Here is an 18,130-nt window from a genome sequence, read left to right as displayed (position 1 = left end):
TCCACACTTTTTATTTAATTTGTGCATCAGTCCACTCCTATTGCTGCCTGCCATACCTGGCTTAGATTACTGCAGGGAGATAGTAATTGTAGGACAGTTTTTTTTTTTTTTTTTGTTTTTTTTTGTGGGAGATTAAGATTGGCATTTCTGCTACAGTGCCATCCCTGTGTGTGCCATCTCTCACTGAGTGGGCCATAGAAAGCCTATTTATTTTTTCCGTGATTTGTGTTCTAAAATCTACCTCAACACAAAAACACTACATCAATCAGTGGGAGAAAAATATTGGCCTCAGTCAGGGCTTGTGTGCCACTGCTGTGTATGCTATCTCTCATTCAGTGGGCTATAGCAAGCCTATTTTTTTTTTTTAATATTATTTGGTTTCTAAAGTCTCCCTGAAAAAAAACAAAAACCTAAAAAAACAGTGGGAGAGTAATATTGCCCTTTCAGCTTGTGTGCCAGTCTTGACTCCTGGGTGTGCCACCTCTCTCCCTCTCATTCAGTGGGCCATAGAAAGCCTATTTATTTTTTTTTAAAATATTATTGGGTTTCTAAAGTCTCCCTTAAAAAACAAAAAATACATAAAAAAACAGTGGGAGAGTAATATTGCCCTTTCAGCTTGTGTGCCAGTCTTGACTCCTGGGTGTGCCACCTCTCTCTCTCATTCAGTGGGCCATAGAAAGGCTATTTTTTTTTTGGTTTTTTTAATATTATTTGGTTTCTAAAGTCTCCCTGAAAAAAAAAAAAAAACATACAAAAAACAGTGGGAGAGTAATATTGCCCTTTCAGCTTGTGTGCCAGTCTTGACTCCTGGGTGTGCCACCTCTCTCCCTTTCATTCAGTGGGCCATAGAAAGCCTATTTTTTTTTTTTTTTAATATTATTGGGTTTCTAAAGTCTCCCTTAAAAAACAAAAAATACATAAAAAAACAGTGGGAGAGTAATATTGCCCTTTCAGCTTGTGTGCCAGTCTTGACTCCTGGGTGTGCCACCTCTCTCTCTCATTCAGTGGGCCATAGAAAGGCTATTTTTTTTTGGTTTTTTTAATATTATTTGGTTTCTAAAGTCTCCCTGAAAAAAAAAAAAAAAACATACAAAAAACAGTGGGAGAGTAATATTGCCCTTTCAGCTTGTGTGCCAGTCTTGACTCCTGGGTGTGCCACCTCTCTCCCTTTCATTCAGTGGGCCATAGAAAGCCTATTTTTTTTTTTTTAAATATTATTGGGTTTCTAAAGTCTCCCTTAAAAAACAAAAAATACATAAAAAAACAGTGGGAGAGTAATATTGCCCTTTCAGCTTGTGTGCCAGTCTTGACTCCTGGGTGTGCCACCTCTCTCATTCAGTGGGCCATAGAAAGCTTTTTTTTTTTTTTTCCTTGATTTGTGTTCTAAAATCTACCTCAACACAAAAACACTACATCAATCAGTGGGAGAAAAATATTGGCCTCAGTCAGGGCTTGTGTGCCACTGCTGTGTGTGCTATCTCTCATTCAGTGGGCTATAGAAAGCCTATTTATTTATTTATTTATTTTCTTATTATTTGGTTTCTAAAGTCTCCCTGAAAAAAAAAAATACATAAATTAGGTGGGAGATTAATATTGACATTAGTGCTTGAGTGACAGTCCTGCGTGTGTGTCATCTCTGTGATTTTGTGCCACAGAAAACAGAGTGTGTAACATTGTGCCTGATTTTCCTTGTGGTCTCACCAACCTGTTAAGGGATATTGAAATCATACTGAAGTTATAGCTCACCGTGTAAGTTGTTTGACAGCAACAAATAAAGTTACTTTGGTTAAGATTTTAAAACAATGAGGAAGTCTGGTGCAAGAGGTCGTCGTGGGCGTTCATTGTCAGCTGGTAATGATGGTAGTGGTAGTGGAGCATCAGGTGGTCGTGGGGATAAAAATATTCCACCTAAGTCTGGAGCTGTGGAGCCAGTTTCGTCGTCAGGCTACACAAGGCCTCGAACGCTCTCTTTTCTGGGAGTAGGAAAACCGCTTTTAAAGGCGGAGCAGCAACAGCAAGTTTTGGCTTACATTGCAGACTCAGCCTCTAGCTCTTTTGCCTCCTCTTCCGAAACTGGTAAATGTAAAAGCAGCGCGTCGCTTGTGGATGTTCACGGTCAGGGACAAGTCGCTTCCTTGTCCTCCTCAGCAAAAACTACAACAAGAGAGAAGGATGCAGCAGGCGACACAACGGGTCACTCCATGGAGCTCTTTACACATACCGTCCCTGGCTTAGAAAGTGAAACATTTAACAGGCCATGCCCATTACAAGTAGATTCTGACATGGAGTGCACTGATGCACAGCCACAGCCAGAGTACTATGCTGCTCCTTTGACTCAGACCACCACATTGCCCTCTCAGGGTACAGATCCACAATCAGACCCTGATGAGACTATGTTGCCCCGCCACGAACGCTATACCACCGACCGACACAGTGACACAGACGAAGTTGCACACGAGCTCGAAGAGGAGGTAATAGATGACCCAGTTATTGACCCCGATTGGCAGCCATTGGGGGAACAGGGTGCAGGCGGCAGTAGTTCAGAAGCGGAGGTGGAGGAGGGGCCGCAGCAGGCATCAACATCGCAACAGGTTCCATCTGCCGGGCCCGTATCTGGCCCAAAACGCGTGTGAAAGCCAAAACCTGTTGGAGCACAGCGTTGCCATCCGGTTAAAGCTCAGTCTGCAATCCCTGAAAAGGGATCCGAGTCTAGGAAGAGTGCAGTCTGGCATTTTTTTAAACAACATCCAACTGATCAGCGCAAAGTCATCTGTCAAAAATGTTCAACTAGCTTAAGCAGAGGTCAGAATCTGAAAAGTCTAAATACTAGTTGCATGCATAGACACTTAACCACCATGCATTTTCAAGCCTGGACTAACTACCAAACGTCCCTCAAGGTTGTAGCACCCTCGGCCAATGAAGCTAGTCAGCAACGCAACATCCCTTCCGTCACTGTAAGGCCACCATTTTCCGCGCCACCGGCAGTATCTGTGCAGGTTTCTTTGCCAGCCAAAAGCAGTCAGGGTCAGGGAATCACCAGTTTTGTAGGAGGAAATATTGCATCTAGGGCACCGGCGGAAACAATACCGTCTCCAACCGTCTCTCAGTCTGCCATGTACACCGGCACACCCGAAAGTTCCACGATCTCCAGCTCTCCAGTCCAGCTCACCCTACATGAGACTCTGGTTAGAAAAAGGAAGTACTTATCCTCGCATCCGCGTACACAGGGTTTTAACGCCCACATAGCTAGACTAATCTCGTTAGAGATGATGCCCTACCGGTTAGTTGAAAGCGAAGCTTTCAAAGCCCTGATGGAGTACGCTGAACCACGATACGAGCTACCCAGTCGACACTTTTTTTCCAGAAAAGCCATCCCAGCCCTGCACCAGCATGTTAAACAGCGCATCGTCCATGCACTCAGGCAATCTGTGAGTACAAAGGTGCACCTGACTACAGATGCATGGACCAGTAGGCATGGCCAGGGACGTTATGTGTCCATCACGGCACACTGGGTGAATGTGGTGGATGCAGGGTCCACAGGCGACATCAATTTAGGGACAGTTGTGCCTAGCCCACGGTCTAGGAAACAGTTGGCTGTAGGCATTCGCACCCCCTCCTCCTCCTCCTCCTCGTCCTCCTGCAGAAGCTACAGCTCTTCCACAGAACGCAGTCTGCCAACCACTCCATCGGCAGATGACACTGTTGCACACCAGTTGTCCCATTATGGGCCAGCTACTGCCAAGCGTCAGCAGGCTGTATTGGCTATGAAGTGCTTGGGCGACAACAGACACACCGCGGAAGTTCTGTCCGAGTTCTTGCAACAAGAAACACAGTCGTGGCTGGGCACAGTAGATCTTGAGGCAGGCAAGGTAGTGAGTGATAACGGAAGGAATTTCATGGCTGCCATCTCCCTTTCCCAACTGAAACACATTCCTTGCCTGGCTCACACCTTAAACCTTGTGGTGCAGTGCTTATTGAAAACTTATCCTGGGTTCTCCGACCTGCTCCTCAAAGTGCGTGCACTTTGCTCACATATCCGACGTTCGCCTGTACACGCCAGCCGTATGCAGACCTATCAGCGGTCTTTGAACCTTCCCCAGCATCGCCTAATCATAGACGTTGCAACAAGGTGGAACTCAACACTGCACATGCTTCAGAGACTGTGCGAACAGAGGCGTGCTGTTATTTATTTGTGGGAGGATACACGGGCAGGCAGTAGGATGGCAGACATGGAGTTGTCAGGTGTGCAGTGGTCTAAGATACAAGACATGTGTCAAGTCCTTCAGTGTTTTGAGGAATGCACACGGCTGGTTAGTGCAGACAACGCCGTAATAAGCATGAGCATCCCCCTAATGCGTCTGCTGATGCAAAGTTTGACGCACATAAAGGAGCAGGCGTCTGCACCAGAGGAAGAGGAAAGCCTTGATGACAGTCAGCCATTGTCTGGTCAGGGCAGTGTACAGGACGAGGTAGCGGGCGAAGAGGAGGTGGAGGACGAGGAGGATGATGGGGATGAGTATATTTTTAATGCCGAACCTTTCCCGGGGGCACAGGAAATTGGTTGCGTGTCACGGCCGGGTTCTGTTTTTTTGAGGGACACAAGTGACGTAGATTTGCCTGCAACTGCCCCTCAACCAATCACAACCGGAGATTTGACAACTGGAACTTTGGCCCACATGGCGGATTATGCCTTACGTATCCTAAAAAGGGACACACGCATTACGAAAATGATGAACGATGACGATTACTGGTTGGCCTGCCTCCTTGATCCACGCTATAAAGGCAAATTGCAAAATATTATGCCACATGAGAACTTGGAACTAATATTAGCAACCAAACAATCAACTCTTGTTGACCGTTTGCTTCAGGCATTCCCAGCACACAGCGCACGTGATCGTTCTCACACGAGCTCCAGGGGGCAGCAGACTAGGAGTGTTAGGGGTGCACACATCAGAAGAGGGGTTTTCTGACCAGGTTGTGGAGTGATTTTGCTATGACCGCAGACAGGACAGGTACTGCTGCATCAATTGAAAGTGACAGGAGACAACATTTGTCCAGTATGGTTACTAACTATTTTTCATCCCTTATCGATGTTCTCCCTCAACCGTCATTCCCATTTGATTACTGGGCCTCCAAATTAGACACCTGGCCAGAATTGGCAGAATATGCATTGCAGGAGCTTGCTTGCCCGGCAGCAAGTGTCCTATCAGAAAGAGTATTCAGTGCTGCAGGTTCAATATTAACCGAAAAAAGGACTCGTCTGGCTACCCAAAATGTTGACGATCTAACATTCATTAAAATGAACCACAACTGGATTTCGAAATCTTTTGCCCCACCTTGCCCGGCCGACACCTAGCTTTCCTATGAAAAGCTCTTGCCTGTGAATTACTTTTCTAATGTCTAATTTGCTGCAGCTGATTGTACAGCATACGACATGTTTACACCTCCCTAAATGGCAAAACTCCCCACACGGGGCCGTGGTATCGCGACTTGACGCAAGCACCCGTGAGACTGCTGTTTGTCTGAAGAGGTGGGTGTGCTCGCTTTTGGTTGACGGCATTGCTACTGGGTCCCTCATAGTACAATGTAGTGTCTCTGGCGGTGGTGGTGCGCACCCAACGTCAGACACACCGTTGTAACATGAGGGGCCCTGGGGCGGTCCCGCCGGCCTCAAGAGAGTTCCCCCCTACCCCAGCTCAAAATGTGCTCTACCACGTCCAAAATTATGTCGCACAGCTCCACCAATCTTTAGTCTATTCGCTGACATCATTCAATGTCTGGCACTGACAATACAAATTTGTAGACATCTATGATGCAACTTAAAGTAGTCTGTGTCTGTGTCCTATATTGGCACCATTAAATAGTTACTGCCAAATTACTATGTCAGAAACTCAGTAGATGAGCCCACCCCTGTACCTAAGTATGCCACCTTTTTTTTTGTTGTGGTTGTTTTGCGAGACATTAACATCTATTTATATTTTGGGAGTACTGGGACAGACACTCCTTGCACTACTCCTCCACTCACCACCAAGCTGCCTGTGTATCCATGTAACCGCTGTAAAACTGCCATGAGCCTATTGTTTGTTATTTTAGGCCTTTGATAGCCTGTCTGCGGTCCCTACTTTAAATACTCCTCCACTCACCACCACCAAGCTGCCTGCCCGTGTATCCATGTAACCGCTGTAAAACTGCCATGAGCCTATTGTTTGTTATTTTAGGCCTTTGATAGCCTGTCTGCGGTCCCTACTTTAAATACTCCTCCACTCACCACCACCAAGTTGCCTGCCCGTGTATCCATGTAACCGCTGTAAAACTGCCATGAGCCTATTGTTTGTTATTTTAGGCCTTTGATAGCCTGTCTGCGGTCCCTACTTTAAATACTCCTCCACTCACCACCACCAAGCTGCCTGCCCGTGTATCCATGTAACCGCTGTAAAACTGCCATGAGCCTATTGTTTGTTATTTTAGGCCTTTGATAGCCTGTCTGCGGTCCCTACTTTAAATACTCCTCCACTCACCACCACCAAGTTGCCTGCCCGTGTATCCATGTAACCGCTGTAAAACTGCCATGAACCTATTGTTTGTTATTTTAGGCCTTTGATAGCCTGTCTGCGGTCCCTACTTTAAATACTCCTCCACTCACCACCACCAAGCTGCCTGCCCGTGTATCCATGTAACCGCTGTAAAACTGCCATGAGCCTATTGTTTGTTATTTTAGGCCTTTGATAGCCTGTCTGCGGTCCCTACTTTAAATACTCCTCCACTCACCACCACCAAGTTGCCTGCCCGTGTATCCATGTAACCGCTGTAAAACTGCCATGAGCCTATTGTTTGTTATTTTAGGCCTTTGATAGCCTGTCTGCGGCCCCTACTTGCAATACTCCTCCACTGACCACAATGCTGCCTGGAGTGCCTGCCTGTGTATCCATGTAACCGATGTAAAACTGCCATGACTGCCTACTGTTTGTTATTTTAGGCCTTTGATAGCCTGTCTGCAGCCCCTACTTGCAATACTCCTCCACTGACCACACCAATGCTGCCCGTGTACCCCTGGAACCTATTTAAAAGTTCATAGAGCCTAGTTATATATTTTATTTACTATTAATAAGGCCATGATGGACTACGCTGTACCACGCTACAAGCTAACCAGTCGACACTTCTTTTGCGAGAAAAGCCATCCCAACCCTCCACCAGCATGTAGAAGACCGCATTGTCCATGCACTCTGGCAATCTGTGAGTACAAAGGTGCACCTGACAACAGACGCATGGACCTGTAGGCATGGCCACGGAAGATTACGTGTCCATTACGGCGCAATGGGTTAATGTGGTGGATGCATGGTCCACAGGGGACAGCCTACTAAGTCTGTCTGCAGTCCCTAATTCAAATTGTCCTCCACTGTCTAAATCGGAGCTTCCACCTTCTGGCTTTCAGCCTATAGTATCAGAAATTAAACTGCATTTGGCCTTCAACTTTGGTTAGGGCCTACTAACGGCTTCTGCCCCTCCCTGGTGTTGCCCTCAACTAAATAAAGCTGAGCTTCAACCTTCTGCTCCAAATTACCATTTTGAAAAATGCAATAGGCTTTTCCGGCCTACTAAAGGTGTCTGTCTGTGTGCCCCTGCCTGGTGTTGTCCTCAACTAAATAAAGCTGAGCTTCAACCTTCTGCTCCAAATTACCATTTTAAAAAATGCAATAGGCTTTTCCGGCCTACTAAAGGTGTCTGTCTGTGTGCCCCTGCCTGGTGTTGCCCTCAACTAAATAAAGCTGAGCTTCAACCTTCCGGCTCTCATTAAGTGGTTTTAAAAAAAAAAATGGTGGTTAGGGCCTACTAACGGCTTCTGCCCCTCCCTGGTGTTGCCCTCAACTAAATAAAGCTGAGCTTCAACCTTCCGGCTCTCATTAAGTGGTTTTAAAAAAAAAAAATGGTGGTTAGGGCCTACTAACGGCTTCTGCCCCTCCCTGGTGTTGCCCTCAACTAAATAAAGCTGAGCTTCAACCTTCTGCTCCAAATTACCATTTTGAAAAATGCAATAGGCTTTTCCGGCCTACTAAAGGTGTCTGTCTGTGTGCCCCTGCCTGGTGTTGCCCTCAACTAAATAATGCTGAGCTTCAACCTTCTGCTCCAAATTACCATTTTGAAAAATGCAATAGGCTTTTCCAGCCTACTAAAGGTGTCTGTCTGTGTGCCCCTGCCTGGTGTTGCCCTCAACTAAATAAAGCTGAGCTTCAACCTTCTGCTCCAAATTACCATTTTGAAAAATGCAATAGGCTTTTCCGGCCTACTAAAGGTGTCTGTCTGTGTGCCCCTGCCTGGTGTTGTCCTCAACTAAATAAAGCTGAGCTTCAACCTTCCGGCTCTCATTAAGTGGTTTTAAAAAAAAAAATGGTGGTTAGGGCCTACTAACGGCTTCTGCCCCTCCCTGGTGTTGCCCTCAACTAAATAAAGCTGAGCTTCAACCTTCTGCTCCAAATTACCATTTTAAAAAATGCAATAGGCTTTTCCGGCCTACTAAAGGTGTCTGCCCCTCCCTGGTGTTGTCCTCAACTGAACAAAGCTGAGCTTCCACATTCTGGCTTTCGCCCTATACTATCAGATATTAAACTGCATTTGGCCTACTAGTGTGGTTAGGCCCTTGAAACAGTGTCTGCTGCTCTTGGGTTTGCTACTCCACTGAACAAAGCAATGCCGCCTGTTTAGTCCTGTTACCAATTTTGAACTGCATGTAGCCTACTTTATTCTTTGGCCCTATATCTGTTTCCTCCTCATCCTGCCCATTGCCCAGCCACTGCTAAATGAGTCTGCTGGTACATTGACCTAGACCACTACATTCCCCTTGTACTCTACACAGCCAGAATCTGTCCCTGCTGAAAGTAAGGTTCCCCTTCCCGCATGTTATACCACCTTACACAGGGACAAAGAGGAAGGTGCAGATGAAAGTGCAGGTTCCTTCATCAGGTGGGGGGGCATACTCGTTGGCGACGTCACTGGCACAGGGCCCCTCAGAGTACGCAAAAGTGTCGCTGCTGGTGGGAGGCGCCCCCGCCATGCAAACACACCGCCGTACTTTGAGGGGCCCTGTGCCAGTGGCAATGCGAACGAGTGGGCCCCCCCCTGCTTGCTCAGGATCACAGCACTTGCAACTTTTAAATACTTACCTTTCCCTGCAACACCGCCGTGACGTAGTCCGCATTTCCTGGGCCCACGAAAAACTTGAGCCAGCCCTACTCCCCCCACAACTTTCCCCCAATTCCCTATGCCCAACTATTATTATACAGTTAATTAAGATTGGCAAGCTTCAGAAACAAGAATGGATGTTTTTGGCATTCAAATGGGCACTGTAGGTGTTTTCCTGGCCTCCACTCACTGCCGACTATGCTTCCCCATTGACTTGCATTGGGTTTCGTGTTTCGGCCGATCCCCGACTTTTAGCGATAATCGGCCGACTGCACTCGACTCGACTCTGGACAAAATCGGGTTTCCCAAAACCCTACTCGATCTTAAAAAAATGAAAGTCGCTCAACCCTAATGGCCACCACAGTCCCTGGATCTGACACCCTTAGACTTTTACTTTTGGGGTTATGTAAAGCAACATGTGTACATTGAACGCATCAACGACATTAATCACTTAAAACAGATAATCACAAACGTTATTCACTCTGTTACATCAAACGTCCTTACCCGTGTGTGGCAAGAACTTCACTATCATTTGGATGTGTGTAGGGCAACAAATGGAGCCCACATCGAACTGCACTGAATAGGTATGAAACTGGGAGAGTTTTTCTTTTATTTGGAGCAGATTTCACATTTCTATCGTCTTTCGTTGCTTTCCAGTGACTGGTCTAAGTGCACCATGACTTTACGGACACACTGTAGAACGTCACACACATCACCAATTCTGTATTTTTCACCTGCTCCTGGTTTTGCCTTACAAATAAATTAAAAATTATTAAATACTGAATTTGAGAATGTGGCCTTTGAGGCAGATGTCATCTATGTAATAGCTGGCATCTTCCCTCTGTGGAGCAGTCTTCATTTCTGAACCTCCTCCCAAGTACCTGACATGCTCCATGAAGGAAATGTCCATCAAGGGGTGTTAATTGGTCAAAAAGGGGTTGTCCATTAGTGGACTATTATACTATCATTTTCCACTTAGCCATTCTGTATGAACCAATTTATTCTTGCATCTCTGAATCCACTGTATAACATCCTGAATGCCATAAAGATGAAATCCAAGCCAACCGTGGAATTGTGTTTTTTTAAACACTTGAACTTACCCCATGAAAACCAAGCCTCATGTACCTACTGTATATTAATGGGACAAATATAATCAGTTATGCCTCCTGGTCAACGAAGAATCCAAAAAACGCCCAATCAATTAAGTTAAGCAGCAACTGATAAGTTTCATCTAAATACTTGCATTAAGGCTGCATTCACATTTCTTGGCCATGTTGCTTTTTTTCTGCATAAATACATATAGTTAAATTAGTGATAAAATGTACAACTGGTGGAGAAAGGTTAAACATGATGAACTAGGTCTTTTCTTAACCTATGCAACTATGTGAAATACTAAGGCAGCAATGTGTGAAAGCAGCCTAACAAAGCAATGAAGAAAGCAGAAAAATCCAGTTCACAGAAAAAGTCCAAAAAAGTGCATTTCATTTTCCAAGGTACATAAAGCAAAGATGAAAATTACAGGCATCTTTTGACGCGTTTTTGAGTGACATGTACTCTTTGTCAAGCATGTCGCTCAAAACGCGTCAAAAGATGCCTTTACTTTTTTTTTTATGAACACACAATTTTAATCATTGCTTCATGTACCTTAGAAAATGAAATGCACTTTTTTTGGACTTCATCTGTGAGCTGGATTTTTCTGCTTTCTACATTGGATGTTGCACCCTGCCCAGGTGCTATCCGTGCTCCACAAGTGTGGAATCGCAGGTGGTGAGCTGGATTTTCTTCTGTGATTCAGCCTAACAAGCCTTGTTCTGGTACAAGATATATGTAATCAGCCTAGCTATAATATGTACTGACCTTGGCTCCATCACTGTATAAGCGTGCTGAGTTTTAGTCCTGTGTTTGTCTAATAAACTTGGTTTTGGTATTATAATAATGGAATGGACTTAGTTCTGATAATATGAAATTTAATTTCGTTATATGATATAATATTTTTGAAATATTGTTAATTTTTCTATTCAGAATTAGTTAAGGAATAATTTTCTGCAATGGGATATGTTGCAAACACTTATATGCTAAATGGTAGGACTTCTCCTATCACCGTTATCCCTTGTAAAAAGAGGGCCTTCTATTACCCTCTCTCCCATCTTTTTTATCATTGTCTGCTTCCCCCACCCCAGAAAAAAAGTCACAAATGCAGGAAATATGAGGTTAAAAAATGTAATCCTACCACTGGTGAACACATCAGTTGTTCTTACTCGTTATACCTCTCCCCAACAATGAACATACAGTATATGCTGAAGATAAATGGTCTTCAGGGTGCAAAGAGTGCTAAAATGTTTTCTTTTTTAACATTCATCACTTACCCCAAGAACTCTTGGTCTGAAACGTCTAAACTGTTGTTTAAAGTCAATTGTTTGGGGCTCCACTGTGTAGGAATTCGGTTGTGAGAGCGCATAGAGTCCACTTAGTTCCGGAAAGGTGGATGGGGTATTAAACTGTAGACTTGACGTTTGCTGAAAATTGGAAGGCGTATGTAATTCTTGAGACATAGAGGGGACATTAGTTTCAGATCTCCGAATCCAAATTTCAGTTGTCCGTGGTGTGCTTAAATGAAGATTTTCCTCATTCCATATTGGTAATCTGTCAATGGTTTCATAAGCAGGAGGAGGGGAAAAATTATCCCATTGCTGGTCGGCAGGTTGAACAGACCCTGTAGAGACTGGATATCCAGAAGGTCTGTAGTGAACACATCCATAGTTACACCTGTTGGCTCCATTGCCTGGTATGGACATTAGTTGGATTACTACAGATTAAAAATAAGGTTATTTAGTAGATGGCACTATGCATTGTCAAGTAAGGACATAATTCAACAGAAAATATGTTCTTCAACATTGCAAAGTAAGGCAATGCTACATCACTATCAATAAAACTACAAATTACAGCATGCTCAATCATCTCATGCTGAAACCTATACTTTCCCAACAGCTAAAAAGCTACCAGCTTTTGGAGATTGCTAATGAAGTTAAATATATACAATGAATGTTAATATGATCATACGCTATGTAAATATGATCATAAGGCAATGCTAATGAAGTTCTTGACATGTCCAATAATTTTCCAGAGAACTTAAATTCATAATTCCATGAATAAAATAATGTATTGTACACTGCTTTACAGAATTTGGAGGTCAACTTCAGGAGCTGTTGTTTTCATTTTAAAAGAAGAGATACAGATGATTAGAGATGAGTGAATCTTTTGAAATACATAGTCACCAACTTCGCTGAAATTTTCCCCCAAAATTTGATTTGCAGTGAATAAATTTGCACAAATTTAAATACTGGAAAGCTTGTAAAAGACATGTGGGGCAGTGGTGAGAGAGAGAAAACCCCGCTGACCATCAAGGCTTACACTTTGTAGGCACGAAAGAGAAATAGCCCTTAAAATCATAAGAGCTTACACTCTACCAATGAGAGAAAATAAAAAAAACCCTACTAACTATAAGATTTTACACTCTACAGGAGAGAGAGAAACCTGCTGACCATAAGAACTTACACTCTATATGAGAGAGAGAGAGATCCCCGCCATCAATAAAGGCTTTCATTCTACAGGCAAGAGAGAAAACTCTGTGGACCATAAGAACTTACAATCTACAGAAAAGAGATGATCCTGCTGACCATGAAAGCTTACAATCTACAGAAGGGAGAGGACCTGTTACGCACAGTGTGGGAAGACTAAGTGCATCACGAACGTATGAGGGGAAGGAAGCCCAGACACTAGGGAAAGGATGAGTAGAGACCCATAGACAGATCTGATATCACCCTACCTGCCCTACTGTCCCTTAATTGGTTTCTCACTAATTGCCATGCAAGAACCTAAGTCCTGTATCTCCCTAGAGCTAGGCCCTGGATAGGGAGGGGGAGGGATGAGCACTGATCAATCACTATTCACTACTGTAAACTAAAGACAAAAAATTAGACAGACAAAGGGAATGAACTTAATTTGAGCAGACTCAGAGAGGTAACACCAAATGTCCTCAAACAGTTCCAGAGAGAAAGTTAGCCGATTGCTATAGTTCCAAGCCTTCACAAGGGAAAAAATGTGAATATCACCGGTAATACTCTGCAGCAGACTTGGGCTATATAAACCCCCACTCATAGAGATATGGTGAGCACTCATAGAGTGGAAGGGAGAGTGTTCACCATATCTCTTCCTGCAGGGCCGACACCGGCATGTATACTAGCTGGATCTGCGGTGCACTACATGGCAACTGGGAAAAGCGAGCCTAAGTTCCAGAATTGGCAAATCATTAATATGCACCTTTTCTGGGGCAGCTGAGAGCTGATATTTTTAGACTGGAGGGCAGTATCCATGGCCCCTTCCTAGGCTATGAATATCAGCCAGCAGCTGTCTGCTTAGCCTTTGCTGGTTATTAATTATAGGGGGACCCTATGTCATTTTTTGGGGGGTCCTGTTATGATCTGGTGGCCTAGGAGCAGCATGAGACGTACTCTGGAGAAGGTGGTACCTGTACTGACCGCGGACCCTGAACTTAACACCGCAACTAGAAGTAGCCGTGGGATGTTCCTGTCACTCCCTAGACACCTCGACACAGCCGGAGGACTAAATACCCCTAGAGAAAGAAACGGAAAAACTATCTTGCCTCAGAGAAAATCCCCAAAGGACAGACAGCCCCCCACAAATATTGACTGTGAGAGGAGAGGGAATTAACATACACAGACTGAAATCAGGATTTAGCAAAGGAGGCCATTCTAGCTAGATAGAAAGGATAGGACAGAGTACTATGCGGTTAGTATTAAAACACTAGAAAATATCCACCACAGAAAATACAAAATCTCCACATCTAACTAAAGGTATGGAGGGTATATCTGCATCTCCAGAGATACCGGCTTGGAAGAGAAAGTCCTTATACAGACCAAGCTGGACAAGACAAAACATAGAAATGCACTGAACTATAAGGCCCACAGCATGTGGACTGCAAAAACAAAGCAAGAACTTATCTTTGTTGAAATGAACAGCAAAGCAGGAGAGACCAGACAGAGATGTGAATCCTCCAGGAAAAATGGACAACTGGCACTGACTAAAGGGTGAAGCAAAAATAAATAGCCCAGAGGATTGCATTAAGTGGACACACCTGATGAAATGCTGCGATCGAAGACAGCAGCGCTACCACTTATAACCACCGGAGGGAGCCCAAGAGCAGAATTCACAACAGGGTCCCCAATTTTAATAGCCAGTAAAGGCTAAGTATACAACTGTGAGCTCATATTACTAGCCTGGGATGCTCTATGGGTATTAACCTCTTCCCAGGCTATAAAATCATCTTCCAGACGTTGGCTTGTCCTCTGTTGGTTAAGAAAATTATGCAGGAGCTCAAGCCATTTTTTTTAAGACAAATAATATTTTAATAATTAAATACATGTACAGTAAGCTACAAACACAATGTACTAATTGTATATGTCACTGACATCTTTATATCTATCTCTTCTATGTGTATATATCTATTCTATCTATTCTATTCTAACTTTTCACGCTGTGCTTTGCTGAAAAAAAGAGAATGGACAGCACCTCCAAAAATCATACAATGATCTAATGCCGCTAGGCAAAAATATATATATAACTGAACATGAGGTTCTTAGTTAACATTCTGAGAAGACTATATGAAGCCCACTGCCATGTCACAGCAAACTTCGTAGTGGGTCGTACCACCCTAACGGAGCCGAGCTGTGCGCTGACCACCGCCACAGCAGCAATGCACCAGCAGGGCAGATGGCCTGCTGCCCTACAGTACCCATGCTGTAAAACTGAGTCCCCATGACTCCAGACTGCGCCACCCCACCAGCACAAAACTGCAGCAACAATGGCCGCCACACAGCACCCACACCACTGTGATTTTACTGTTTGTGGCAGATGAATTGCCGGCTTTTCATATCTATCTATCTATCTATCTATCTATCTATCTATCTATCTATCTAATACAGTATATACAGTATATATTGTACGTGTGTGTGTGTTTTGAAGAATATTTCTGTTGAAAACGATATGTAAATGACATAGAGAATAGCTCATTGTAAAAGCTCATGTTAAAGTCACATTGCAATTGGATATCAATCGCACTGTATTCGGATGTAAATCGGATGCTGCGTGTTAAAAATCGGAAGTGAGAATCGGACCATTTTTAGTTTAGTGTGACTCCAGCCTAATTCTATGAAACATCTCAATTATAAAAAGAGCTTTGAATTCAGACTTCAGAGTTCAGAAGGATTGAGGTTGAACAGATCAATTTGCATACTTACTTTTTTTTAATAGTGGCTGATCCATAGAATAAAAAGGGATAATCAAATCACCTATTTTTCTCAAAAGCTCACAAAAAATGAATCACATATCTCGTGGATTGACCAATGTGTGAATCAGCAAAACACAAGTCAGGTGAAAATTTTAATTTTCTCCAGACAAGAGCCTAAACTCTACTATGTACAGAATGTAATTTAAAAACTGTCAATGTGTTTTATCTGTGAGTTTTCTAAGCTAGTGCATGTACCTATTAAAGTCTATGAGATTGTTCGCATGTCCATGTTTTTTTGCAGACAATATGTCCACAAAAAAAATGATGGAGACATGTTTTATTTTTAATTGGAGTTACAGATCAAAATTATTCACACAATTTTAATGGGTCCGTGAAAATCTAGTTCATGATTAACATTGTAATATATAAGAAGTTTTATCATTTTTTTCATGCATAAAAATCACTGATGAAACACTGATTGTAAAAACTGACCCACTGATCAAACACTGAAGAAACTAGGATTGAAAAACACTGATGACACTTGGACCCTTTTTTCCATACATGAAGAATCACTGATGTCTATATTAGGCCTAAAAGACATCACAGCTAAAGGGGAAGGCATAGCTGCTTATAAAGAGTTCATCTGAGCTATAGATGCTCAAAGCCAGTAGCCGTCTTACATCTTACCACACTGAGAAGAAGGCTGTGAGAGGGTATACCTGTATTGAATCTACTTCTAGCCTCCTTCTCCTGCCTATAATACAGAGTAATCCATCTTACATCACAGCATACAGCATAAATTAAACAGCAACACAGATCTGACCTTTATATAATAATAATGCACAGTATCTTAGCTCACAGTCATATCTCCCAACTTACATGCATAAATGCTCTCAAAGCTTTCAATATAAAGAGACTTCACCGGTGTCGGACTGTGGTGCCAAGAGCCCACCAGTAACCAACTCCAGGGCCTCACTTTTCAACTATATGCAATTGTGACATTATCCTCAATCACAAATCTATATAACAATGAACTGGGTAGAGTGTTAAATGAATAAGATGCTGCCATTGTCTGTACGTACTGATTCAAGTATATTGTGCCAAGTGCTGCTCATATAAGAGGTTGGTGGCCCACTCTTGTACATGGGGCCCACCGGAGGATTCTCCTGTCGGTCAGTCCAAGCCTGGACTTCACAGTTACTTATATCAGTCAATTCTATATTCCTTTACTTTTAGAACAGATCATTTATTATTAATTTAGTGAGAATTTATTTTTCCTAATTATTGTACAGTGACATTGCAATCAACGATTGACTATGACGAAGATCACGTCTTGAGTGATCAACATAAGAACCTTAGTCCCTCACAGATATCACTTCTACAGAAGTGACTGTCCTTCTTCACTACATATTAATTTATTGACTGGCTGGAAATGGATTTCCAAATATTTTACAGGCATTTATGAGTTAACACCTTCCCCCTTCCTGATATTGAATGTACTGGAAATTCCTGGCAGTTGATGCCTGGAATTCAGCTGTGTAGCCTTCTAAATGCCATGATCAATAGCGATTACAGCATTTAGAGATACTGGGCCCCGCGACATCATTGCAGCATCATTGTGCGAACCCGATGGTTGCCATGACAGGAGGAGGTCAAAAATGTCACGCTGCAGCAATGCAGGTATGTGCAGACTCCACGAGGGAGAGTGGGTGACAGAAAAAGAGGTCACACTTGCCGCACCGCAGCCCAGTGCACGCTGCACTGTGCTACCAGGTGGCGACAGAGAGTGGTCAAAACGAGCCAAGTCAGTAACAGTCGGTAAGCGTATAGTTTAAAGGGGAAAACAGAACTCGTGGTCAAAAATACAAGCCGAGGGTCCGAACCAGCCAGGAGCAAAGGTACCAGAGACGTGAGACAGAAAACGGAGTCAGAGTAAGCCAAAAGGTCAAAAAAGCCAGACAGACGTGTGGTAACAAAGACGGAAAACAGGAGCCGAAGTCAGAGTTTTAGCCGAGTCACAAACGAAGGGGATACAAACCAGAGTCAAACTAGGTCAGGTACAGGAGACAGGTCAGGGAGGTCAGAGGCAAAAGGAACACAGGGGTTTCACAGGTAGCAGTCCCAGAAAGCCCAAAACTATCACTGACACAAGCTACCAGCAAGAGCACCATGAAATAGCCACTCCTAAATCAAAGAGAGGCAGAAATAGTTAACCCCACCATGACCAGGCTGGAGCAGGAGAAACATAGCAAACTTCGACCTGGATCATGACAAAATGATGCCCTGCTGATCTGTCAGCTTTTGGTAGCCTGTTAGACCATGCCAGAAGCATGGTCTAACAGGTTTTCTGTCAGTATAAGGCCCCCTTGACACATACTGGTGATTCTGGTACTAAAAAAATTAGTACTGGTGAAATCCGTGTCTGTGCAACATCCATTTGTATGTATGTGACATCCGTGTGTCCATGTACTGTCCGTATCCGTGTGTCCATGTGCTGTCAGTGTGACATGTATGGAATGAAATGCAGCATAGAAATTAAAGAGTGTTATATTACGGATGTTCTCATGGTAACCTCTGTGTGAGCTGGCTATGTGTGACCTGTGGTAACCTTACTGACCTCACTGCTTGCAGCTTGAAAACTTTCTA

At 43.7% G+C, this 18,130-nt stretch overlaps 1 protein-coding gene across 2 annotated transcripts in view; it reads right to left on the bottom strand.

The window, feature by feature from the left end:
* LOC143768952 (uncharacterized) overlaps nucleotides 1-18,130 on the bottom strand; it is a 111,736-nt gene that overhangs the window by 83,496 nt on the left and 10,110 nt on the right. For both annotated transcript variants that reach the window (XM_077257556.1, XM_077257557.1), the window contains exon 2: nucleotides 11,544-11,983. In XM_077257556.1, coding sequence (XP_077113671.1) covers nucleotides 11,544-11,972 — 429 coding nt within the window. In that variant the 5' untranslated portion in view covers nucleotides 11,973-11,983. The remainder of the gene's footprint in view (nucleotides 1-11,543; nucleotides 11,984-18,130) is intronic.

Source organism: Ranitomeya variabilis, chromosome 4 (genome assembly GCF_051348905.1).
Source record: "Ranitomeya variabilis isolate aRanVar5 chromosome 4, aRanVar5.hap1, whole genome shotgun sequence".
NCBI classification, from domain to species: Eukaryota; Metazoa; Chordata; class Amphibia; order Anura; family Dendrobatidae; genus Ranitomeya; species Ranitomeya variabilis.
Note: the sequence above shows the minus strand (reverse complement) of the source record. Positions and strands in the feature narration are given on the sequence as shown.